This window comes from Mauremys mutica, chromosome 9, assembly GCF_020497125.1.
Source record: "Mauremys mutica isolate MM-2020 ecotype Southern chromosome 9, ASM2049712v1, whole genome shotgun sequence".
In the NCBI taxonomy this organism is placed as follows: Eukaryota; Metazoa; Chordata; order Testudines; family Geoemydidae; genus Mauremys; species Mauremys mutica.
The window spans coordinates 1,082,990-1,110,034 of NC_059080.1; the positions used below are offsets into that span (position 1 = coordinate 1,082,990).

Genomic DNA, 27,045 nt, shown 5'->3' on the forward strand with positions numbered 1-27,045 from the left:
AGTTACAAAAAATAAAATAAAATAAAGACTTGCTCCCCATTCTCCTAGTTGTCTTTAAAAAGATACTGAACTTTATAGAGCGTTGAGGTACCTTCAGGGTTAAATGCTAAATATCAGAGCCAAACAACACTAATTACCTGTGTCTGGCAAAAAGTGTCTGTTTTGCATCTTTGAATAAAAGATTCAAATGGATTTTTAGTGGTATTATTTAAACAAAACCAAACCAATTCATCTTCAACCAACAAAACAAGAGTTTTACAAACCAGGAGTGTTGATTTAGGTCCTTAAAACATCACATATTTACACAATATATTTGCACACACACACAGATACATACATACATACATACATACATTCCCTTTTTCTTAACATCCCTTGCACTGCTCTAATAATTTTTACACAGCTGTACATAGATTACATTCCCTTTTATACATTTGGGGGCAGTTAAGTTCCAGTGGAAACCCCTTGTGTTCTTTTAGCGAATTTGACTAAATTGTCCATAGTCAAATGATTTCAATCAGATTGTCTCTTTGCCTGGATTATTTACAGACATTCCTTTGGAAAAGGGCCCATTTTTCCTTCAAATGGCTGCAAAGAAACCAAGAATTCTCTTCCTATAATGCTTTTTCTTTGTAACATTTTCACAACTTTCAACTGTTTTAATTTCCTCCAGCCTCTGCAGAGTTAACATCTCACTCTTTTTCCTTAAATCACTTGTTTATCTCCCAGAATGACACTTTCATCAACTCAGATTTCACTATTTCAAGTAATTGTCTGAGGGATCTGAATTCCCCATGCCTGTAGTTACTCCTTCCCTTATTCTTGCCACTAAGTCCCTCAGGGCTCCCAACCTGTTTTCCAGTCTCTTTATCTGCTGCCTGCCTGCTTGTCTGGGCCCGATCTTGCTTTCCTCACTGGAGCTTCTGGAATTTTGCAGAATTTTAAAATATGGTGCACATAATATTTTGGTCCATAATTTTAAATGTTTTGGTGCAGAATGCCCCTAGGAGTAACTCTTCTTGGTTTGAGCCAAGACATGGGAGAGTGGAGCCCCACCCGGCCTATGGGTTATATATTAGAGAGAGGGTTCTGCTTTCTGCGACAAGATTGGAGTGCTAGACAAGGCTTCCACTGTTTGGCAACACTGTCTGCAGTAGCCAGAAAAACCATATTAGCATTTCTCCACAGTTAAGCACTGGGCTTGCTAGAAAGGTGTTAACATATTTACCTAGTCAGAACAAGTTTTCCAGGGGGAACTTGTGAAAATTAGTTGAAGGTGTCAGCCTTTCCACAAATCAGTATGATATTTATGTTAAAATATCAGAGTACAGCTACTTTTATGTGTTTCTATGAAAAATTCTGTTAATAGCTGGTTCCTCATGTATTTCAGCTGTGGAAGCAATTGTTGCAATGGGGAAGTTAGCAGCAAAGCCAGCTCAGCATGAAGATAAGCTACTAGCAGATGGAAGTGCAGCCACCAGCCTTCTGAGTTTATCTGCCCAGATTGCTTTAGAGGTAGGTAGAGCTGATAATGTTTTCTTGGACTTCTGCTTCATTTTCAAATAAACATAGCAGCTGTAGCCTGTCCTACTTGTAGTTTTTCTTGCTATGTGCTACACTAGAGAAGACCTTGCTATGTAAACTCAAGTGTGTTGAATAAAGTGAAGCAGAGGTTTATTCCAAACCAAAGAAATAAAGTTTTAAAAGAATTCTTAAGGAAAATTCCTGAGCTATAGATATTCTTGGATGGACTTTGCATCAGATGCTTCCTTTAGGTCTCCCTTCTGTCACAAGCTACAGAATTTCTGTTGTCTTCTATGGCTTGATTGCTGAAGATGCTCAATTCAGAAGGAGAAGCTGCTTATATGTTCTTAAGGAGCTCAGATTCTGGGGTTGGGAAATCCTGAAGGACTATGAAAATTGACTTGTCCTTCTTGCTTGTCTGTGAGCAGTGACTGAATGGTGTGTGCACTGAATGAATGAATATTGGCATATATAGAGCAGCCCTTTCAGCTATCTCTTGGGGTTTGCTAATAATATCCAGGGGCGGCTCTAGGAATTTGGCCGCCCAAGCAGGGCGGCATGCCGCAGGGGGCGCGCTGCCGGTGCCGTGGCTCTGGGGGACCTCTTGCAGACGTGCCTGCGGAGGGTGCGCTGGGAGGACGGCAGGCGGCTCTGGCGGACCTTCCGCAGTCATGCCTGCGGGAGGTCCACTCGAGCCGCGGGACCAGCCCCAATATGGCTTCCCCAAGCTGTATTGATCCTGTTCTGTCTATGGACTGATTGTGCAAGGAATCACAGGATCTTTTAAGATCTTTTAAGATCTTTTAAGATTTTTTTCCTTGCATCTGGGGATGTTTCTTATGCAGAATCCTCTTGCCTTTCCCCCACGAGAAGGCCATATAAACCCAGTTGTGGGTAGGATGGCATTGTTTGACGATTGGCACAGCTTTTAGAAAATGTGTTTGTTACTTGTTTTCAGAATGAACAACAGGCTGTGGCTGTCAAAGCTTTGGAGTATTTATCTCAGCACTCACAAGATTGTCAACAAGTGTTTACAGCTTTAAAGTGAGTATTTGAGATACCGATAAAGGAAGGGAATTTGTGCTGCTTTTCTTTCTTTTAATTTATTACATCTGATAAATTTTCTTAGTTTTCATGAAGGTGAAGAACTGAGCAGGTGATGTGTATTATGCTAGCCTGCAGCTCCTATGCTGTTGAAATCCAGAGCACCCATGACGCTGAAAAACATACCTCAATCCTGAACTGCCACACCTTTAACCAGGCCTGTCATAGGCCTCGCTAGAGCAGTGGATGCCAGTTGCTCTGAGTTTAATGTTTTTGTGATGTGGACAAATGGCCAGTAGTGACTAGAATGAAATTACAATCAATGCATTTGACTTGCTATTGATGATCCTCAGAGGTGAAAATACTGGTTTGGTATCTAGCCCTAAAACTTGGGTTTGTTGATAACTTAAGTAATTTTTTAAAAAAGCATGTTAAAATGTTCTACCCTATTTTAAGAATAATAATTATAAGACAAACATATTTCTTCTATTGTTTACTCCAAGACAGTCAGGCATTAATTTAGCAAAGTAGAGGACAAAATAAAGGATGAGAATGGGGAAAATCTTATAAAGTTCTTAATCCCAATCTGATACCTTGTATCTTTCAGTAGGTATATATAATTGATGGCATGGAGAAGAGCTGGGAAAAGGTTGTCTCTTTTTGGAGCTGAAAAGGCACAAAATACTGATGGAGATGTAATTTCTAAGTCTCATTTTCTGTGTTTCTCTTACATGTAGGTGTTTGGTTCGCCTGGTGTTGTCAAAAGTCACGACAGAACCCAAAGAGAATAGGTGAGGCCATTTGCTAAATACATTTCTGTACGATGACTGTCCACCTAAAAAGATATATATGGTTTTTATTTTCTTATGTGATTATGGGACCCCAGTCCCTGTTCAAGCTAAACACCAATTGACATAACTGAATAAGAACTTCAAGGACTGGGCCCAGTGGCATCAAGTGTGACCAGCTCTTCACCTTGTATAACTTTCCTCCAAGTACCTGTACTCCATCCCCTTTCCTGTTAACTGGATGCCAGCATGATACTAAATCAGTCCTCAGTGGGGAATGTGGATCAGGCTGCCTCTCTGAGGTTGACATCTCCAGTTGACATTTGGAAGATGTACCTGTCAAGAGCTCTGAGAACAGTGTGGTCTTCCCTGCGAGAGACCAAGCATTTTTCAACTCTGTGTTGAGTGCCCAAAAGCTCAGGAAAGGAATACTGTTGATGGTAGACAATGGGTCTCCTTGGAGTGGGCTCTATCACTTTGCTATGCACCCAAGTTGGAGTTAGTACCCTACAGCTTACTTCTGATATTGCAAGGAAACAAGGCTATGTAAATGAAACTTGGAAGTTGAGTCTGTGGCTTCCCTTCTGAAAATCTCCTACAACACTCTTCCTTTGGGCCTACAAATCTACAGGCCTATAACACTCTTACTACGGGCCTGCAACGCTGCTACTCCAGGACTAACAACACTATGGATTTTGAGTCTATATGCTTTTGTCAAAAGCAGGAGTACTGTATCTGTAATTAGTGTTATCGTATTCTGTCATACCATATAAAATAATAAAGTGTTCTGTAAAACTGAATTTTTCTTCTACTCTAGGACTAAAGATATGGAAACACTCCTGACTTACTTGACCTCAGGTACGTAGTTTACATAAGACCATAAGAACGGCTGTACTGGGTCAGACCAAAGGTCCATCTAGCCCAGTATCCTGTCTACCGACAGTGGCCAATGCCAGGTGCCTGAGAGAGAGTGAACCCAACAGGCAATGATCAAGTGATCTCTCTCCTGCCATCCAACTCCACCCTCTGACAAACAGAGGCTTGGAACACCCTTCCTTACCCATCCTAGCTAATATCCATTAACAGACTTAACCTCCATGAATTTATCCAGTTCTCTTTTAAACGTTGTTATAGTCCTAGCCTTCACAACCTCCTCAGACAAAGAGTTCCACAAGTTGACTGTGCGCTGTGTGAAGAACTTCCTTTTATTTGTTTTAAACCTGCTGCCCATTAATTTTATTTGGTGGCCCCTAGTTCTTGTATTATGGAAACAAGTAAATAACTTTTCCTAATTTACTTTCTATACATCACTCATGATTTTATATACCTCTATCATATCCCCCCTTGGTCTCCTCTTTTCCAAGCTGAAAAGTCATAACCTCTTTAATCTCTCTTCATATGGGAGCCGTTCCAAACCCCTAATCATTTTAGTTGCCCTTCTCTGAACCTTTTCTAATGCCAGTATATCTTTTTTGAGATGAGGAGACCACATCTGTATGCAGTATTCAAGATGTGGGCGCACCATGGATTTATACAAGAGCAATAAGATATTCTCCGTCTTATTTTCTATCCCTTTTTTAATGATTCCTAACATCCAGTTTGCTTTTTTGATTGCCGCTGCACACTCCATGGACGTCTTCAGAGAACTATCCACGATGACTCCAAGATCTCTTTCCTGATTCGTTGTAGCTAAATTAGCCCCCATCCATTTTCTGTGGTTGTACACCTATGAACATGTTGATGGTACAGTTAATGCTGTGTGTTTCTGCTCTGAAAAGCCTGCAGACTAGAGCTGGAAGAGCTTCATTCCTAGTAGGCCTGTAACAGTGTTAGCTGCTTCCCTCAGACAAAAGGCTCCCTCTTCCTACAGTTTCCCCTTGGGAAGGGGAAACCCTACTTATTATCACAAATGCAGTCAAAACAATCAGGTACCATCCACACTAGCAGGTCTAGGGGCTTCAGTCTGGGATGGCCCGAAGTGGCAGTTCTCTACTCTGTCTGCATGGATAGGGCTCAGAACAGCATCTTTATTAGGCAGGCAGGAGCTATGACAAAAGAAAAGAGTTGTTTTGTTATGAGTTTCCAGTGCGAATTTATAAATGTGGTAGTTAAAGGCCAAGTGCTGGGCTCTTCATTGTCCTAGCTATTTACAAGAGGATTGTTTATAGTAAAGTGACTTCTGTTCTTCCTCTGAAACGTAGAAACTGCAGAAAATAATATAAAGTTGGTAAGAGAAATGGGGGGCTAATTACAATACTGACACTCACTTCAGTTTACCCCTCGCCTCCCTCCCAAAATTCCCAAAATTTCTTCTTCTTTGAGCAGTGTCCCTATGGGGTGCTCCACTGTAGTTGTGTCTGCGTCCCTGCGCTGCTGATCAGAGAACTTTGGTAGCAATGTCTGTTAGGCCCGCAAATGGTGCTGTCTCTTCTAGCGCTGCACCACGAGGCTAACCAGCGCGTGCGGGCTAACTGTTCTCAGTTAGTTCTCAACCGCCAGGACTAGAGATGGAGCCTTTAGCTGCCTGTTAGAGGATCATTAACTCTTAATCTTCAGTTTTTATAAACCCTTTAGCCTTCTTTTGACTTTTACTTGGTGGTGGCTTAAAAAAAAAAATCAACAAAAAGAAGAAAGAAAAGGCTTTATTCTTGTGGCGACCCCCCTGGATAAGGATATGCCTGGCTCTCTGGGCTTCAGGAATTGTTGCACTTCCAGAGAAGCAATCCCGGTTGTGGACAAACACTCTTCATGCATTTGCTGTCTCGGAGTGGGCACATCCAAAAAAAGTGTTTCCTCTGCAAGCAGCTCCAACCGAGATCCCACAGGGACCAAGACCTCTGCCTGAAAATCATTTTTATAGTAGAGGCTCTCCGACCCCAGCCCTCCAGTGGACGTGAGTCTTCCCTTCAACCTTGACTTTGAAGGATAGTGCGTTGAAGAAATGGCCTGGGAACTCCTCTCAAAAATTGAAAAAGAGAGTGGGAAGACCACTCAGTGAGCCCAGGGATACCTGAAAGTGATCACCACCTTGCTCGGTATCCTCAGCACCGCCAACACTGAGGTCACCTTGCACCCACATCTCACGGCGACTGTCAATGTCCGGTACCATTGATAGGCCCATGGACCGTTTGGGGACAGGCACCGAATCTTCGGTACAGAGACACAAGGGCAAATCCCCTAAGCCTCTCCTGGTATGCGAGCTGTCAGTACTGCGAGCAGCATTGGCCCATGCAGCACTGGAGATATTGGTACAGGCAAGGTCCCCATCTCCCCTGGCACCACCACTGACGTCAGGACACTTGGTACAGTTAGAATTCCATCAGGCTGGTGACCTGTCTATGTTGGAAGCTCCTTACTCTCCACCACTCAGTACCAAGATCATGAAACTGAGCCATGGCCGACCAAGGGGCATTTCCTCACAAACATGCCATGCCCCTCCGATGTCAAATGATGGATCGGACAGTGAGCCAGATGGGGTTTCTCCATAGGTGCCGACTCTGTGAGTGCTCCGGGGCTGCACACATCTTTGTTTCTGGCTTCCTTGAACATAAGAACATAAGAATGGCCGTACCAGGTCAGACCAAAGGTCCATCTAGCCCAGTATCTGTCTACCGACAGTGTCCAATGCAAGGTGCCCCAAAGGGAGTGAACCTAACAGGCAATGATCAAGTGATCTCTCTCCTGCCATCCATCTCCATCCTCTGACGAACAGAGGCTAGGGACACCGTTCTTACCCATCCTGGCTAATAGCCATTTATGGACTTAGCCACCATGAATTTATCCAGTCCCCTTTTAAACATTGTTATAGTCCTAGCCTTCACAACCTCCTCAGGTAAGGAGTTCCACAAGTTGACTGTGCGCTGCGTGAAGAAGAACTTCCTTTTATTTGTTTTAAACCTGCTGCCTATTAATTTCATTTGGTGACCCCTAGTTCTTGTGTTATGGGAATAAGTAAATAACTTTTCCTTATCCACTTTCTCAACATCACTCATGATTTTATATACCTCTATCATATCCCCCCTTAGTCTCCTCTTTTCCAAGCTGAAGAGTCCTAGCCTCTTTAATCTTTCCTCGTATGGGACCCTCTCTAAACCCTTAATCATTTTAGTTGACCTTTTCTGAACCTTTTCTAGTGCTAGAATATCTTTTTTGAGGTGAGGAGACCACATCTGTACACAGTATTCGAGATGTGGGCGTACCATGGATTTACAGTATATAAGGGCAATAATATATTCTCAGTCTTATTTTCTGTCCCCTTTTTAATGATTCCTAACATCCTGTTTGCTTTTTTGACCGCCTCTGCACACTGCGTGGACATCTTCAGAGAACTATCCACGATGACTCCAAGATCTTTTTCCTGACTCATTGTATTTAAATTAGCTCCTTGCACACACCTCCGATCTGACTGCTGCTTGTCGATCACCCACGTGTGGAATACACATAGGGACCAGCACTTGAAGACAGAATGAAGGTTACTTACTATAACTGAAAGTTCTTCGAGATGTGTGGTCTATATCTATTACACTACCTACCCTCTGTTCCTTCTACTTCAGCTCTGGATTGGATTCGTGGTAAGAAGAGGAACTGTGGGGGCATTGACCCTCACTGCCTCTTGTACCCTCGCTCAGGAGCACTAGATGATCTTTTGTGCATATGCAGGCCAATGAACAATGCTTGTTAAAATCTCTGAGCTCAGGCGCATGGTGTGCATCGTGGGCGGCACATGAACTGCTGGCTGAGGAAGGCTAGCCCCCAGCCCTGCCTCTTCCACCTGAGGCCCTGCCCCTTCCACACCCCTGGAACTGAGAGCCCCCCCACTGCAGCTGCCGGCCCCCACCCCAGGCTGGCTAGTTCCTACAGCCCCCCCCAGCTGCAGAGCCCTGGGAGGGAGAGTGTGAAGCGGCATCACTGCAGCCTCCACAGCCCCAGAGTGCTGGGAAGGGGAGAGAGAGAGCACACAGCAGCACCACTGCAGCCCCCGTAGCCCTGGCACGCTGGGAGGGAGAGCGTGTGGCAACACCACAGTCCTGGGAAGGCGAACAGCGTGCCCCAGCCCCTGGAGCTCAGCAGCACTGCCAAAGCGGGACCCTGGAGGTGGAGTGTGGGCGGGGCCACGCCTGACTGTTTGGGGAGGCACAGCCTCCCCTGCCAATTGCCCATGGAGTGCATGCATATCCTATGTGTCAATTACAGGGACCACACATCTCGAAGAATTTCTAGTTACAGGAAATAACCTCTGTTTTTACTAGATATTTTCTCTCCTCTTTTCCTGTCTTGGAAGCCCCATAGAAAATGTACATTTAGTCCTGTAGCTGCTATAGTCACCATGAGCATGTCAGGGAGAGTGAAGAGCTCATGTAATAGAATCATAGGACTGGAAGGGACCTTGAGAGGTCATCTAGTCCAGTCCTCTGCATTCCTGGTGGGGCAAAGTATTATCTAGACCATCCCTGACAGGTGTCTGTCTAACCTGCTTTTAAAAATCTCCAATGATGGACATTCCACAACCTCCCTAGACAATTTATTCCGGTGCTTAACCACCCTGACAGTTAGCAAGTTTTTCCTAATGTCCAACCTAAATTGTCCTTGCTGCAATTTAAGCCCCTTGCTTCTTGTCCTCTCCTCAGAGGCTAAGGAGAATATTTTTTCTCCTTCCTCCTTGTAAACAACCTTTTATGTACTGGAAAACTGTTATCATGTCTCCCCCTCAGTCTTCTCTTTTACAGACTAAAGAAACTCAGTTCTTTCAATCTTCTCTCACAGGTCATGTTTTCTAGACCTTTAATCATTTTTGTTACACTTCTCTGGACTTTCTCCAATTTGTCTACATCTTTCCTGAAATGTGATGCATGGAGCTGGACACAATACTCCAGTTGAGGCCTAATCAGCACGGAGTAGAGCAGAAGAATTACTTCTTGTGTCTTGCTTACAACACTCCTGCTAATACATCCCAGAATGATGTTTGCTTTTTTTGCAACAGTGTTACACTGACTCATATTTAGCTTTTGATCCACTATGACTCCCAGATTCCTTTCTGCTGTTCTCCTTTCTAGGCAGTCATATCCCATTTTGTATGTGTGCAACTGATCGTTCCTTTCTAAGTGGAATACTTTGCATTTGTCCGTGTTGAATTTCATCCTGTTTTTTTCAGACCATTTCTCCACTTTGTCCAGATCATTTTGAATTTTAATTCTATCCTCCACTGAAGAAGTTGTTTCCTCCACTGGAGTCGCGTGGGACCCTAAGAATAGTATTTCAAGGGGCTGAGGGGATTAATTTTCTTGCCCCAAACTCCTCCCATCAGATTAAGCCAAACTCCACAGACCCCCAGTTGGGCCCCAATGTCAATGAATTTCTTGGTGAAGGGGCATGACTCATTTTCTTTGTATGTCCCTTGTGACAGTCCTGCATATCTAGCTGGAAATGCTAGTTTGGGCACATTCTAATGTTTTTCTGTGAGCTCTCTCTAAATATATTAGATCAAACCTGTGAGTGGTACCCCACATGCTGAATTACTCAGATTTCTGAAGCCCTATACTGTGTGTTGTAGTTAATATTGGGCATAGGAAATGCAGTTGTTCTGCTCAGGAAACGTTTCCTATCTGTCAAATGGCATGTTTCTGCAGCACATCGGAGACTTGCTGAGTCTTTTACAGAAGGGAGTATGACACTGGATATGAGGACCCATGAGGCTCACTGGTTTAGAAAAATAGGTGAGTAGCACTGCCAGCGTGTAAACAGAGGGAGGAAAGGGCAAAGGGTTGGGAATAAAAACCCGTGTGTGAAGAACTAACACTTGGTGATCTCTGAATCTTCCTGCAGCAAAGATTTGACTCTCAGAATAAATTTCTTATGGAAACTTAGGGCTTGTCTACACTTACTAGGGAATCGACACACGGCAATCGATCCATTGGCGGTCGATTTAGTGAGTCTATTGAAGACCTGGTAAATTGACTGCAGATTACTCTCCCGTACAGTCCCGTACTGCACCTGAACAAGAAGTGCCAGGGGAGTTGATGGGAGAGCGTCTCCCATCAACATCACATAGTGTGGACCCTGCAGTAAGTAGATCTAAGTACGTCGACTTCTGCTACGTTATTCACGCAGCTGAAGTTGTGTAACTTAGATCGATCTCCCCCCATAGCGTAGACAAGGTCTAAGTTCTGATTTAGGGAAGGCATGACCCAGGGAAGAGTGTAACATGCAGGTCAGAATCTGCAAATCACTGTAGAATCTGAACACCTGATTGGGCCAATTAGATACTTAGATTCTTCAGTGATGGGAATGACACAACTATTGAGAGGGCTAAATCACTGATAAATCTTTATGGGAGTGGTATGCCTAATTCTCTTCTGAATGTACTTGTCAGGATAGAAACTATACGCAGAGCAATCTGAAATGATTGCCTTTTTATGGGTCTGGGGATGGTATTGGATACTTACAGCTAGATTCTGTGTAAATCTGGAGTAAATCCATTAAAGTTAAAGGAATTATTCTGAGTAATTATTAGAGTAATTTAGATCAGAATCTGGCTTTTCTTCATTCAACTTCGTGCGAATGGATTTAATGGCAGAATGGGTAGTTATTGAGATAACGGATTTGAAATCATGAATAATCTATATTAATAGCAACTACTGACAGTATTTCCTGCTGCTGTTAAATGAGCCCTGTGATGGTTTCGGTCACAGAGACCCCCTTGGGACTGTCACCTGATGTGCTGAAGTTACTTCTGAGCCCGTTTTGCCTGCCAGCTTGGGACTCCAGAACCCTGCCTTGTTGAGCTAGACATGCTAGCCTGCTGCAACACAGACCTACAACTGGTCCACGTCCCCAAACTTGCAGACTTTAACCAAAAACTGCTCAGCTGGTCACCTATCTCCAGCATCCAGACACCCAGTTCCCAATGGGACCCAAACCCCAAATAAATCTGTTTTACTCTGTATAAAGCCTATGCAGGGTAAACTCATAAATTGTCCACCCTCTGTAACACTGATAGATATGCACAGCTGTTTGCTCCCCCAGGTATTAATCACTTACTCTGGGTTCACTAATAAACAAAAGTGATTTTATTAAGTATAAAAAGTAGGATTTAAGTGGTTTCAAGTAATAACAGACAGAACAAAGTAAGTCACCAAGGAAAATAAAGCAAAAAGACGCAAGTCTAAGCTTAATACATTAAGACTCTGTTTACAGGTAAAATCTCACCCTTAGAGATGTTCCAATACGCTTCTTTCACAGACTAGACTCCTTCCTATTCTGGGCCCAATCTTTTCCACTTGTACAGTCCTTGTTAGTTCCAGCTCAGGTGGTAACTAGGGGATTTCTCATGACTGGCAGCCCCCTTTGTTCTGTTCCACCCCCTTTTATAGCTTTGGCTCAAGGTGGGAATCTTTTGTCTCTCTGGGTACCCACCCCTCCTTCTAAATGGAAAAGCACCAGATTTAAGATGGATTCCAGTATCATGTGACATGTTCACATGTCACTGTAAGACCTTATTCTTCATTACATACACAGGAAGGCTTGCAGGTAAATAAACCCATTCACAACCAATTGTTCTAGTCAATGGGAACCATCAAGATCCTAAACCACCATTAATGGCCCACACTTTGCATAATTACAATAATTACAATCAGAGTAATTCTTCATATTTCTAGTTTCAGATACAAGAATGATACATTCATACAAATAGGATGGATATATTCAGTAGGTTATAACCTTTGTATTGATACCTTACAAGAGACCTTTTGCATAAAGCATATTCCAGTTACATCATATTCACATTCATAAAGCATATGGAGTGCAACGTCACAAACCCCATGTTTAAAATTTAATACTGGGCCCGAAATGCCTGTCACTGAAGATTTTATGGGCACAGACTATACCAGGCTGAAGGTTTTTATTCTAGTCTCCTGTCTTATTGATTTTATAAGCTTGGAACTTGGCTGTACAGTTCGAGAACTGCCCAGGAACAATGAGGGATTTCTTTGTACTGTCGTTCAAGGTATGTACTCTGCTTAGTATTGTCTGTGATGTGATAGATGATGTCGTGCAGCTGGTTTTGTTACAAAGCTCCAAACAAATACATCAGATGTTTCCTTAGAGAGCTTCTTTTGGGTACCCTCGGAGTTAGATGCTTTGGTCACACAGAGGAAAACAAGTCACAACTTCAGATTTCGGAATTATAGTCACACTTTAAATTATGTGGTTTAAAAATTGGGATTCAAAATATTTAAATTAAAAGGACAATTTCAAACAGGTGGTCACTGAAGTTTGGCCACTGTGGCACTGATGCAAATCTATTACATAGATAACTCTTCTCCATCTCTTCTGCATGCAGAACTCCCATTAACATTATGGTTTATATACATGTTAATAGAGAGGGGCCCCAAAGTTGTTAGACTTCTGATGTTGTAAACAATCTTCTGGTTTAATTAATATGTATTATCCAGTGTACTACACCTGATTAATTACTAAGAACCTAATTGTTAAGGTTCAACCATCATCCATTCAGTAGCATATTCATATACTTATCAATTATGTACTCATTATACCTCAGTAAATACACTTTTAATAATCAGTTCTTCAAGTAGTGACCCTATGGGTGCTCCACTTCAGGTATACTCCCACCCCTTGCACCTTTAATCGGAGGTTTTTGGTGGTGGTGCCTGTTCGGCCATGCACACACCCTATGCTTTATTGTGCCCCATTCTGAGGCTATATAGGGTTGCATGGGTGAGCCACCCTCAGTTTCTTCTCGACCATCTCTGCCTGAGATGGAGCACTTGTCAGCCTGACTTTTGAAGTCTCTTAGCCTAGTTACCCTTCTTTAGCTTATTGTTCTTTTCTTTAGTTATTTCATTTACTTTTTGTTTAGGAGTTTAGGGGGACTTTCTCTTGATCCCTTCCACTTTTGGGAGGGAGACGTTTCCCTGTTACATACTGTTGTCCTGGGATATGCTAGACTCTCCAGGCATCAAGTGGGGCATTTCTTGCCAAGAGGCTATCCTTGTCAGCAACGGGCATTCCTGTTGTATCTGCTGTGTGGGAGAGTCTCAGATCCTCCAAATGTAATCCATCTGCACTGCTTTTTAGGGCAGGGCAAGAAAAAAATCAGGAGCTAAAAGTGAGACTCCTAATGATGGAGCATTCCCTCCAACCAGCCTCAGATCCAGGCCTCGAGGGCCCTCCAGACATTAGTTGCTGAATTTAAGATAGTGCCATGTTCATTTGGGTGTAAGCGAGATAAATCTATGGAGAAGACCCATAGAAAATAGTCATTCTCCACAGAAAAAGTCAAACTCAAAAAATACCTTGGTCCCCACAGAGCAAGGCTGCTGTGGAGACCTCATGCCCCACCCTGGATATGGCTGTGGCTCCAGATACTCTAGGTATGGATCTTGTGTCTGGGGTTCCAGGCTCACCAGAGAAAAAGGGCAGCAAGCATGCCTTGGTAACTAAAACCTTTGGTGCCACACAAACAGGACACCGCCTTATCAAATTATTCCACCTCTAAGATAACGGTACCCACTACTCCTTCAGTACTATCTACATCTAAGTTGATCACTGAGATACCGCGAAGACACCATGCCTCTCATATGGTCTTAGCACCCCCGGAGGCATTCTCATTGGTACTGGCCACTTTGACTGGAGTGGACTTGCCAGAGCAGCATATACCCTCGGTACCAGAGGTGAAAGTAAGCCGGTACGGGCCGGTACGGAGGACCGGTAAGAGAAGGAGACTGGTTGAGGTGGGGAGAAGCCTGCCCCCTGCATAAGAATAGTTTAAACTCAGCTGTTCCCTGAGTGGTTCAGCCCTCGGGGTTAGGAGCGGTTTCTGGCATCCTTGTTAATTTCACTCACAGTAGCTGGGGGGAGTGGGGAGGGTGTGTTTGACCATGGCAGGGGCAGTCCTTGTCTGCCCCCGGGATGAGGGGATCTCTCCAATACTAATATATACAACAAATACAAGCATTTGGCTGCACAGCTTAAATCCAGAGCTAATAAAAGCAGGTGGAAGGGGAAAACTCACTGTCACATTGGTTTCTCGTCTCCTCCCTCCCCCTCCTCCAGCCAGGCTGCAGACAAGGTTCTGCATTCCTCCCTCCCCCCAGCAGGGGTTCTCCTCTAGGCTCTAGCTTGCAGTAGGGACACTGGCTGAGATACCTGCTGCTGCTGCCTGCATAAGAACAGTTTAAACTCAGCTGTTCCCTGAGCAGTTCAGCCCCCAGGGTTAGAAGACGTTTCTGGCATCCTTGTTAATTTCACTCCCAGTTGTTGGGTGGGGGTGTGTGACCATGGCAGGGGCAGTTCTTTTCTGCCCCGGGATGAGGGGATCTCTTATACACAAAAAACACAATCAAAATCAGGAACCATTTCCAAGTTCAAATCTATCCCATTCCCTCCCCAGCAGAGGATCATAGTTGTGATGTCCAAACTGCTTGCAGATCCTCTGAAATGTTACTGAACTGAGTAGGGAACAGCTGAGTTTAAACTGTTCTCATGCAGGAGGCAGGCTTCTCCCTCCCTCAGCCAGTCTTCCTGCTCCCTGCTGCAAGCTAGAGGGAAGCCCCTGCAGCTGCTGCTCAGTGCCAGGCAGGGAGAAAGCACGGAGTCTAGTGTCCGCAGCCTGGCTGGAGGAGGAGGAAAGACACGGAGAAAAATGTGACAGTGAGTTTTCACTTTTTCAGGCTTATTCCAATAGTAAAGTTTTATTACAGACAGTACTGGTAGTAGTAATAGTAGTTTATTTTCTCTATGTCATGCAGTGGGAGGGATCCATGAAGTACGTAGGAGAGGTGGGTTGCTTGCGATTGGACCATATAGGTAAGAAATGTAAATTACTTTCACTCCTGCCCAAATCCCAAGGCTCCCAGCTGCCTCTGCAGCTGGTAGCTCTGGGGGTGATTTAAAGGGCCCAGCCCCTAGCTTCAGCTGAATCCCCGAGCCCTTTAAATCATGATTTAAAAGCCCTTGGATTTAGAGGCCCCACCTCTTCTGATAGAGGCCATTCCTCTTCCGGTTGAGGCCCCTCCCCCTCCGCAGGACTCTGGAGTACCGGCAAGTCCTTTAAGTTACTTTCACCCCTGCTCGGTACCGACAACAGAACAGGTCCTCGCACTCCAAACCCTCGGTACTTCAGGAGTTTGGATTCTTGCGGGACCTATTTGTTTTGGAGGAGCTGGTTCCCTTGTTAGTTGGTACTGAGTACTAAGAGATTATTGGTACCGAGACAAGCATAGTCACCAATGTGGGACATTTCTCTGGTATCACTTGATTCTCATTTTCAGAGTATGCTGGAACTCCCCTTCTTGAAGAGGAGGAATATTCCTCCAATTCGAATATTTTGATCCAGGATTCCTCTGACACTTCAGACAAGGGATTTCTATCCTGACACTGTTGAGAAGATAGGGGAGTTGCACCAAAGACAGGCCCATGTTCCCCCGATCTGGTTCAAGCACCAGTTGATGCCGTCACCAGTGCCCTTCGGACCTCTCCAGTGGCCATATTGGGATACTTGGGTGACATATCCTCAGGCAATTATCCCATGCCCCTGGTCTCATGGGGAATACAGAGTGACATGCTCCCCTACTCCAGCTTTGCCTCCTCCATTACCTCAGGCACAAGAATCTTTTAGCAGAAGGCTGGGATAGAGAAAAGATTACTCCCCAAACAAATATTTCCTCATCTTCCCCTGATGAAGTGGCTATGCTTCCCCCACTGACTGTGACTGATGACTTCACACATTTTCCAATAGTTAATGAAGCGTATTCAGATTCCCTCCATATTCCCTTGGAAGAGGTCATGGAGTCACAACATAAGTTCCTGGACATTCTCCAGTGGACTGACGATACTTGAGTTGCCCTGCCTATTAATGAGGCCCTGATGGATCCATCTGGCGGACCCCTGCAACGATTCTGCTGATGTGTAAATGGGCCAATAAGAAATATTATGTCCCAGCTAAAGACTCTGAATTTCTGTTCATCCATCCAACACTGAACTCCCTGGTTGTGTAGCAATGAACAAATGTGCCAGACAACATCATGCAAAGGCCACACCATATGATAAGGATAAAAAATGCCTCGATCTATTTGGCAGAAAGACATACTCATCCAGGACTCTTCAATTTAGAATCGTGAACTATTAAGTTTTTATGGCTAAATACAATCACTCAAATTATGCCAAATTCATCACCTTTATTGAGCGTTTGCTAGGTGCATGTCTCGTTGGATACATCTGCTGCCGCTGCTCAATCCATCTCTATGGCAGTAATCATGCAGAGGGCATCCTGGCTCCATATGTCTGGAATCTCAAGGGAGGTCCTGAACATTGTTGAGGACCTTCCCTTCAATAGTCTCAAACTGTTTGCTGAGTTCTCTGATGATTTGCTGCATACTCTTAAGGATTCCAGAGCCATGCTAAGATCTCTCAGGATTTACAGATCTACAAACAAATGAAGGTTTAGTAGATCCCAGATGGCTCAAAGATCCCAACGTGCTTCATTCTCAGGATCCCAGAGACTGTATGAACTGTGTAGGAAAAAATTGAGATTCCAGAGAAAGGAACCATTTGCTCCCTGTATGCCTGCTACTGAACCATCATCATCACTTAAGCACCACTTTTGATGGCCTGGTCAAGGGCCTGAAACTAACCCACAACATGGAGATGCATGTACACCATTTTACCCATCTTTCATCTTTTGGAAACCATCTCTCCACTTTCTTTCTGCATAGGAGAGAATCACATTAGATAAATGGGTGCTGGAGGTATAAGATTAGGTACACTATCCATTTTACCTCCTTCCCCTATACCCAGTCCCCTTCCCTGTCCCTCTTCCAGGAGCCCTCTCATGAGCAAGAAGTCTACTCACTTCTACAAATGGGTGTTGTAGAACCAGTTCCTGTTCAGCACAGAGGGAAGGGGTTTTATTTTAACCACTTTCTAACCACTCCTGAAAAAGAACTGAGGACAGAGACTGATTTTAGATATAAGGGCTTGTCTACACTGGCCCTTTACAGTGCTGCAACTTTCTCGCTCAGGGGTGTGAAAAAAAAACAACCCTGAGCACAGGAAGTTTCAGCGCTGTAAAGTGCCAGTCTAGACAGTGCACTAGTGGTGGTAGCTACGCCCCTCATAGAGGTGGGTTTTTTAGAGCACTGGGAGAGCTCTCTCCCAGCGCTCTGCTGTGACTACACAAGCCACGTTAAAGCGCTGCTGCGGCAGTGCTTTAGCATTGTTAGTGTAGACTAGCCCTAAGAGGCCTAAACAACTTTGTCAGGTCTCAAAACTTTGTCAGGTATCTGTCAGAGCTATAATTCTGTCATTAGAACCAGGAAAATGGTTTATGACCCTCGATCTATAGGATGCCTATTTTCATATTGCAATTCACCTGTCTCACAAACGATTCCTGTACTTTTCAGTAGGCCAGGATCACTTTTAGTATTGAATGCTCCCATTTGGCCTTTTGTCTGCCCCAAAAGCATTCTCAGTGGTGCTGGAGGTGGTCTCAGCTTACCTCTGACATCGGGAAATTATCGTTTTTCCATACCTTGACAACTGGCTACTCCAGGGCTAGTCTTACAATGAGGTCTTTGACACCATAAAGATGATCAGACCCTATTCCATGAGCTAGAGTTGCAGCTCAACATTGAGAAATCCGTTTTGAGCCCAGTAGAAAGAATAGAGTTCATAGGAGTCTCCTTGGACACTATTTCAGACAGGGCTTGTTTTCCCTCCAACAAATTCTCAACATTAGCAAATCTCATCTCAAAGATTCAAGTCAGTCCACAGACATCAGTAAGAAGTTGTCTTCAATTACCCACACACATGGCAGCCTGCACCTTTGTGATGCCATATGCCAGCTTCCAGAGGTGACTCAGGACTGTTTATACTCTGAACAAACACAGTATGAGCAAATTAGTGTTGGTCCCTCATCAGGTACAAGACTCTCAATTTTTGGAGGGACCCAGATAATGTCTGCATGGGGATTCCGTTTGTTTAACTTACTCCCTCTATCAGTGTAACAACGGATGCATCCCTGATGGGTTGGAGACACACTTGATAACCCTCACCACCCAGGGCAAATGGTCTGCCCAAGAAACGTGACTATACATGTTTAAACTCCTTAAACTGAGGGCAGTCAGGAATGCCTGTATCGGTTTCCTGCCTCTAATCAGGAACAAGTCTATAAAGATTCTGACAGACAACATAGTTGGCATGTTCTATATCAACAGATATGGAGGAGCCAGGTCCCCTTCCCTTTGTGCCAAAGTGGTAAAGTTCTGCAATTGATGCATGGCCATTTCCATCCTTATTTTGGCAATTTACCTTCTGGAGATACAGAACAGCTTAGCAGATGACCTTGGTAGGCATTTCTCCTAGGACTACAAATGTGTGTTGAATCCTCAAATTCTCAGTCAAATTTTTTAGACTTGGGTTCCCCCCCGAAATAGACCAATAAGATATGCAAACATTTTTCTCAAGGAGGAACTTGGGTACTCTCTCTTTGGGAGATGCCTTCCTCCTTCCATGGACAAGAAACCTTCTATATGCTTTTCTGCCAACACCATTTATTCTAAATGTGATCAGCAAGATCAAACACAACAAAGCCAAAATTATATTAATAGTCCCAACGTGGCCAAGACAGAGATGGTATCCTTACCTGATTCACCTAGGTGATTGTCAGATGATCAGCCTCCCATCCATTCCTCATCTTTCCAAGGGCATCGGCTGTACTTTTCATCCCCACCTGAAGATACTTCACCTCAAAGCTTGACTCCTTGATGGTTCATGGGACTAGAATCAACTTGCTCCAAGGAGGTAAACCGGTATAATTGAGCCATGGGAAAGAGTCCACAAAGTACACTTATCTCCCCAAGTGGAAAAGATTCAGCCTGTGGTGTGTCCAGAGAGGTGTTCCTACGGTTTATTCTTCTCTCTCAATCAGTCCTTGATTACCTCCTACAGCTAAAAAGATGGAATTATCTATGAACTCTATCCGGGTCCACTTGACTATAACAGCTTTTCATTCAGTTGCTGAGGGATTCTCATTCTTTACCCATCCTACAACTGTAAGGTTTCTGAGAGGATTAGGGAACATTTTTCGCCAAGATAAGGAACCCACACCTATCTGGGATTTGAATTTAGTACTTAAATGCCATATGAGGCCTCCCTTTGAGCCAATGCCTACATTTTTCCTCATTAGTTTATCTCAGAAGATAGCATTTTTGGTTGTTTTCACCTCAGCTTGTAGGGTGGGAGAAATAGGGTTTCTATGTCAGATTCTCCATTTTATAATATTTTTCAAGGACAAAGTTTCATTATGTCCACACCCTCAATTTTTACCCAACGTGTCATATAAGTTTTGCATCAACCAGGTTATCCACCTTCTGTTTTTTTCCCCAAGCCTCATCAGTTGAGAGAGGAGGCAGTTTTGCACACTTTGAACGTTAGGAGGGTGGTAACCTTTTGTGTAGACAAAACTAAATCACTTAGGAAATCGCCCAGACAGTTTGTGGCTATTGCAGATAGATCCAAAGGTTCGGTGATTTCCACCCAGAGACTCTTTAGGTGGATATCTGACTGTATCATATTGTGCTATAAATGTTCAAATATACAGCTTCCTTCTAGAGTGTTGGCCTGTTCCACAAGATCTCTATCTACTTCTATGGCATTACACAAGAATGTCCCTGTTCTGAGCATTTTGTAAGGCTACTATTTGGTCTTACATACATACCTTCTTCAAGTATTGTGCAGTGGTTTAGTAGACCATATACTGCTGTTGGGAATGCTGTGTTGTCTTGAGTCTTGACTTGGCTCTGAAGCTCCCCTCTCCAGCTGGGGGTACTGCTCAGTAATCACCTTGGTAAGCACCATAGGGGGCCTACTGAAAGAAGGAGAGGTTACTCACCCTGTGCAGTAACGGGAGATGTGTCCCTCTATTGGTGCTCTGCTACCCATCTTCCTTCCTCTCTGCTTTGGAGAATCCTTTGGGGATATGGCAGAGAAGGAACTGAGGGCAGTTTGCCCACGCAGCCCTGTATAGCCTCAGAGTGGGGGATTAGGAAGCATAGGGCACATGCACAGGCCGAATAGTCACTACTACCAAAAATCTCGGATTAAAGGCGCCCGGGGTGTGAGTATGCTTGAAGTGCTGCATCCATAGGGACACACATCTCAAAGAAATCCACTTACTGCACAAGGTGAATAATCTCTCTTTATTCATACTCCTGTAATTATCCAAATAAACGTACACTTTATGTATAAAATATACCAGAAATATGTTGTATTACAATTACCCGAAGTCTGGTCTATACACAACTCCTCTCTGTAGAACTGGATTCTGTACAGGACAGGTTCATCCCATCCAGTTACCTGAACACTTGTGACCTGAGGCTGAAATTAAAAGCAGGGTTCTAGGAATACTGTTTAATCTTCAAAACAGCACAACCATCTGTCAATCCTGATTTCAGAGCAAGTGCAACGTTATCTGTTCTACCAATAAAGGTGGGCAAACAAGGGCTTCTTTAGCTAGGAAAAGCTGTCAATGAGAAGAACACAAACATGTAGTTCTTCTTCGAGTGCTTGCTCATATCGATTCCAATTAGGTGTGTGCACGCCGCGTGCACGTTCGTCGGAAGATTTTTACCCTAGCAACACTCGCTGGGTCGGCTGGGTCACCCCCTGGAGTGGCGCCGCTATAGCGCCGAATATATACCCCTGCCGACCCAACGGCCCCTCAGTTCCTTCTTACCGCCCGTGTCGGTCGTTGGAACAGTGGAGTGCGGCTTAGCTGACCTCCACTTCCCTAGCTACTCGTAGTTCTCTCGTTAATTCTTGTATATATAGTTCAGATTTATATAGTTGTAGTTAACTTTATTCATTTATATTATAGTTAGTGTATATAGTTCAGAGGGGTTCGGGGATTATCCCCTTCTCCGCACCCGATGCCGGGGCCTATGCCCGGTTCACTGGGTTTCAAACCGTGCTCGGCTTGCCACAAGCCGATACCCACAGGAGATCCCCACGACTCCTGTCTTAAGTGCCTCGGGGAATCTCACCTAACAGATAAGTGCCGCATTTGTAAGGCCTTTAAGCCGAGAACAAAAAAGGAGGGTGACTTTCGTCTCAAGCAGCTCCTGATGGAGGCAGCTCTTACTCCTCCGCCCTTGGCACCGAGCACTGGACAGTCTTCAAGAAGCGCTCCCTCGGCACCAGATCATGCCGGTACCGCCAAGGCCTCTTGGCACCGATCCCTTTCCCCGAGGGCGAAGAGGCACAAGACTCCTGCGTCCACGCCGCCTGCTCCGCAGCCCGAGCGCTCTACTAAGTCGGACCGCCCGGCACCGATACCTGCCCTGGCACCGATACCTGCCCTGGCACAGACAACATCGGCACTGTCGATTCCGGCCACGCAAGAGCCGTCGCGTCCGGTGCCTGAAAGCTCCCCGGTGCGAGCCGTGGTTGAGCTCACTATTCCCTCCACGCCGGAGACGTTTTCCACGGTGAGGGAGTTAATTGCAATGATATGAAGTCGAACCAAGTACATGGTACCCTCCAGGGGGTACGAGTACCTATATGTACATCCTCCCCCTTGCTCCCTTGTCATCCAGTCCGTCAATGAGAGGGAACGCCATGGCCAGCAGGCACCAGCCCCTAAGTCAAAAGAGGCTAGGTGAATGGACTTACTGGGCCGTAAGGTGTAATCAGCAGGGGCCCTGCAACTCCGCGTAGCAAACCAGCAAGTCCTGCTTAGCCACTACAATTACAACACCTGGGTGGCGGTGGGCACATTTACAGAGTTGCTTCCTCAGGACTCCCGTCAAGAGTTTGCTGCCCTCCTGGAAGAAGGGAAGAAAGTGGCGAGAACTTCCCTCCAGGCCTCGTTGGATGCAGCTGACTCTGCTGCCAGGACTCTGGCCTCGGGTGTTGCCATGAGGCGCATTTCATGGCTCCAGGTGTCGGGCCTTCCCCCGGAGCTGCAGCATACTATACAGGACTTGCCCTTCGATGGCAAAGACCTGTTCTCTGAAAAAACTGACCCTAGGCTGCAAAGCCTAAAGGACAGCAGTTACCCTGCGCCTAGACAAAGACAGGACTTTGGCAGAAGGCATAGCTGAGGCGGTCGTAGGCGTCAGTCAGGGCTCCAAGGAGGCCAAAATCAGGGTCCCTCTAAACCACCAGTGGGGCCAAAGCCAAACTTTTGAAGGCACGCCCGAGGACGGCGTACCAGTTATTACCCAGGATCTGTTCCCTCCCTTTTACAACCGCCTCTTCTTTTTCCTCCCTGCGTGGTCCCATCTAACCTCAGATCGTTGGGTCCTACGCACGGTGGAACTTGGATACCACCTCCAGTTTATTTCGCCTCCCACCCTCCATCCTCGTCCCTCTTCAGGGACCCCTCTCACGAGCAATTCCTCTTGCAAGAGGTGCGGACGCTCCTCACCATTTGAGCTTTAGAGGAGGTACCAAAGGACAAAAGGGGCAAGAGGTTCTACTCCTGCTATTTCCTAATCCCCAAGGCGAAGGGAGGTCTCAGACCTATCCTAGACCTGCGGGACCTCAACAAGTTCATGATAAAGCTGAAGTTGCGCATGGTATCCCTGGGGACCATCATTCCATCCTTGGATCCCGGAGACTGGTATGCTCCCCTCGATATGAAGGATGCGTATTTTCACGTCGCCATTTACCCTCCACACAGAAGGTACCTCCGGTTTGTGGCCAACCATCAACATTTCCAGTTTACGGTCCTTCCGTTTGGCCTCTCTGCAGCCGCAAGAGTATTCACAAAGTGCATGGCTGTAGTCGCCGCCTCCCTCTGCTCCCGTCGGATACACGTTTTCCGTATCTAGACGATTGGCTCATTCGATGGACCTCCGAGGCCCAAGTTACCCGTCATGTGGGCATCGTCAAGGCCTGATGATCAACATAGAGAAATCCACTCTGATTCCCACACAGAGAATAGAATTCATTGGGGCCATCCTGGACTCCAATCTCGCCAGAGCCTGCTTACCTCAGCCTCGGTTTCAGGCGATGGTAACAATTATACAAGGTCTACGGAACTTCCCGACAACTTCGGCTCGCACTTGCCTAGGTCTTCTGGGTCACATGACTGCCTGCATGTTCGTAACCAAACATGCCAGGCTTCTCCTCCGTCCACTCCAATCGTGGCTCACCTTGATGTACCACCCGAGCAGAGACAGCATGGACATGATCGTCACGATCCCCCCGAGCATCCTAGGCTCCCTTGACTGGTGGTCGACGCCCTCCCTAGTATGTGCAGGGATGCCGTTCCATCCACCTCACCCCTCGGTGTCCCTGACGACGGACGCCTCATCTCTCGGCTGGGGTGCTCACCTTGGTCAGTCTCGCACTCAGGGCCTTTGGTCAGCTCAAGAGCTGGCCTTGCACATCAGTGTCCAAGAGCTGAGAGCAGTCCGCCTTGCGTGCCAGGCGTTTCAGCAGCACCTACAAGGCCGTTGTGTGTCAGTGTTCACAGACAACACAACAGCCATGTATTACATAAACAAGCAGGGAGGAGCATGGTCCTCCCCTCTTTGCCAGGAAGCCATCTAGCTCTGGGACTTCTGCATAGCCCAATCGATAGACCTGGTAGCGTCCTTTCTCCCAGGGGTCCAGAACACTCTGGCAGATCGCCTCAGCAGATCCTTCCTGTCTCACGAATGGTCGATTTGTCTGGACGTTATCCATTCCATTTTCCGGAAGTGGGGCTTTCCCCGCATAGACCTCTTTGCTTCTCGCGAGAACAGGAAGTGCCAGACGTTCTGCTCATTCCAAGGCCTCTCCCTGGGCTCGATCTCGGATGCTTTTCTGATGCCATGGACAAGCCATCTGCTGTACGCTTTTCCACCATTCCCGCTGGTTCACAGGGTCCTGCTAAAACTCCGCAGGGACAGAGCGCACCTGATCATGATCGCTCCAGCGTGGCCCAGGCAGCACTGGTACACCATGTTGCTAGACCTGTTGATAGCCAACCCGATTCCCCTGCCTCTTCGCCCAGACCTCATAACGCAGGATCACGGCAGACTTCACCACCCAGACCTGCAATCCCTGCACCTCACAGCATGGCTGCTGCGTGGCTAAACCGATCCGAGTTACGTTGCTCTTCCTCAGTACAACAGGTACTCCTGGGTAGTAGGAAACCTTCCACTCGGTTAACATATCTGGCCAAGTGGAAGCGTTTCTCCTGCTGGTGCGAAACGTACAATGTTACTCCCACCGAGGTCCCGATCCATTCCATCTTGGACTACCTCTGGTCTCTCAAACAGCAGGGCCTGGCGGTGTCATCATTGAGGGTACACTTGGCAGCCATCTCTACCTTCCACCCAGGGGAGAGTGGCCGCTCCGTATTCTTGCACCCTATGATTTCTAGGTTCCTCAAGGGCTTGGAGCGCTTATACCCCCAAGTTCGCTGCCCTGCCCCAACCTAGGACCTCAACCTGGTTCTAACCAGACTTATGACTGCCCCATTCAAGCCACTGGCAACTTGCTCACTGCTATACCTGTCCTGGAAGAAAGTTTTCCTCGTAGCCATTACATCGGCCAGACGAGTCTCTGAGCTTCAGGCTCTCACGGTGGACTCACCGTATACTGTGTTTCACAAGGACAAGATGCAGTTGGGATCACATCCAGCCTTCCTCCCTAAGGTGGTGTCGGCCTTTCATATCAACCAGGATATCTTCCTTCCGGTCTTCTTTCCGAAGCCACACTCATCGCGAAGGGAGCAACAATTCCACTCCCTAGACGCCCGTAGGGCGCTCGCATTTTATATCGAGTGGACAAAGCCCTTTCATAAAACGCCCCAACTCTTCGTCGCAGCGGCAGACCGAATGAAGGGCCTACCTGTCTCCTCCCAGAGGATTTCATCTGGGGTGACGTCGTGCATCCGCATCTGCTATGACTTGGCCCATGTTCCATCGAGCCACCTCAATGCACATTTTACCAGGGCTCAGGCTTCTTCTGCTGCCTTCCTGGCCCATGTACCCATCCAGGAGACCTGTTGTGCAGCTACCTGGTCCTCGGTCCACACCTTTGCTTCACATTATGCACTGGTCCAACAGTCCAGAGATGATGCAGCCTTTGGCTCAGCAGTTTTGCATTCTGCAACATCTCACTCCAACCCCACCACCTAGGTAAGGCTTGGGAATCACCTAATTGGAATCGATATGAGCAAGCACTCGAAGAAGAAAAGACGGTTACTCACCTTTGTAACTGTTGTTCTTCGAGATGTGTTGCTCATATCCATTCCAAACCCGCCCTCCTTCCCCTCTGTCGGAGTAGCCGGCAAGAAGGAACTGGGGGGCCGTTGGGTTGGCAGGGGTATATATTCGGCGCCATAGCGGCACCACTCCAGGGGGCGACCCAGCCGACCCACCGAGTGTTGCTAGGGTAAAAATCTTCCGACGAACGTGCACGCGGTGCGCACATACCTAATTGGAATGGATATGAGCAACACATCTCGAAGAACAACAGTTACAAAGGTGAGTAACCGTCTTTTTAAGCCCCAAATCTATGAGGGGAAGGATATTTCCAGTTATCTTTGACGTCACTGAATAATTTAAATAACAAAGGGCTGCTATTTGGTGGAGGTTTGAAATAGTGTGAACTCATGCAGTTACTGTAATGTCCAATCCCTGCTGGGATGAATGGACATGCAGTATCTGTGTACTTACCGCCCAAAATGTTGTGATAAATGTGTCCTTCTCCATCAACTCCTAGGGGAGGCACAGCATGTGTCTGACAGAGTCCCATCCAAGATTAATTGTTATGGCATCTTCAAAAGACTCTTATTTTCAGACAATTGTAGGGATGTCAGGCTGAGACAACTGACTTGTGGAGATTTCAAAATTCTCAGTGAATCACACTTGAATTCTATTCAGGTTCTAATATGACCCTCATCACAGTAGTAACTGAGCATCTTTCAGAAGTGCCGTAAGCGATGTGTCTAGACCAGGGGTCAGCAACCTTTCCGAAGTGGTGTGCCGAGTATTCATTTATTCACTCTAATTTAAGGTTTTGCGTGCCGGTCATACATTTTAACGTTTTTAGAAGGTCTCTTTCTATAAGTCTATAATATCTATAGTCTATAAACTATTGTTGTATGTAAAGTAAATAAGGTTTTTAAAATGTTTAAGAAGCTTCATTTAAAATTAAATTACAATGCAGAGCCCCCCAGACTAGTGGCCAGGATCATAGAATATTAGGGTTGGAAGGGACCTCAAGAGATCATCTAGTCCAACCTCCTGCTCAAAGCAGGACCAAATCTCCCTCTCAAGGATTGAACTCACAACTGTGGGTTTAGCAGGCCAATGCTCAAATCACTGAGCTATCCCTCCCCCAGGCTCCAGGCAGTGTGAGTGCCACTGAAAATAAGCTCGTGTGCGGCCATCGGCACCCGTGCCATAGCTTGCCTACCCCTGGACTAGACCCTGTCATGTGTGATTCATTCTTTCTGTATTCCTCTCCCCAAGGAGGAGAGTTTCTGTGTCTGGGGGTTATTTCTATTCTTCAAAGTAATTTAATATATTAAATGTACACTGTGTTCTGTGTTTATATTAGCAAGGCAGGTAGAATTGTACCTTGCACCAGGATTGAAAGTATAGTGAGGGTTATGATGGTCTTTAGAGCCTGTGGGTGTATGTTCCACAGTTCGATGTTGGCCCCTGAGAAAATT

The 27,045-nt window shown here is 45.8% G+C and overlaps 1 protein-coding gene across 10 annotated transcripts in view; it reads left to right on the forward strand.

The window, feature by feature from the left end:
• TEX11 (testis expressed 11) overlaps positions 1–27,045 on the forward strand; it is a 120,190-nt gene that overhangs the window by 57,476 nt on the left and 35,669 nt on the right. For all 10 annotated transcript variants that reach the window (XM_045030819.1, XM_045030818.1, XM_045030825.1 and 7 more), the window contains 6 exons: positions 1,391–1,515; positions 2,483–2,568; positions 3,306–3,359; positions 4,174–4,214; positions 9,983–10,069; positions 12,287–12,357. In XM_045030819.1, coding sequence (XP_044886754.1) covers positions 1,391–1,515; positions 2,483–2,568; positions 3,306–3,359; positions 4,174–4,214; positions 9,983–10,069; positions 12,287–12,357 — 464 coding nt within the window. The remainder of the gene's footprint in view (positions 1–1,390; positions 1,516–2,482; positions 2,569–3,305; positions 3,360–4,173; positions 4,215–9,982; positions 10,070–12,286; positions 12,358–27,045) is intronic.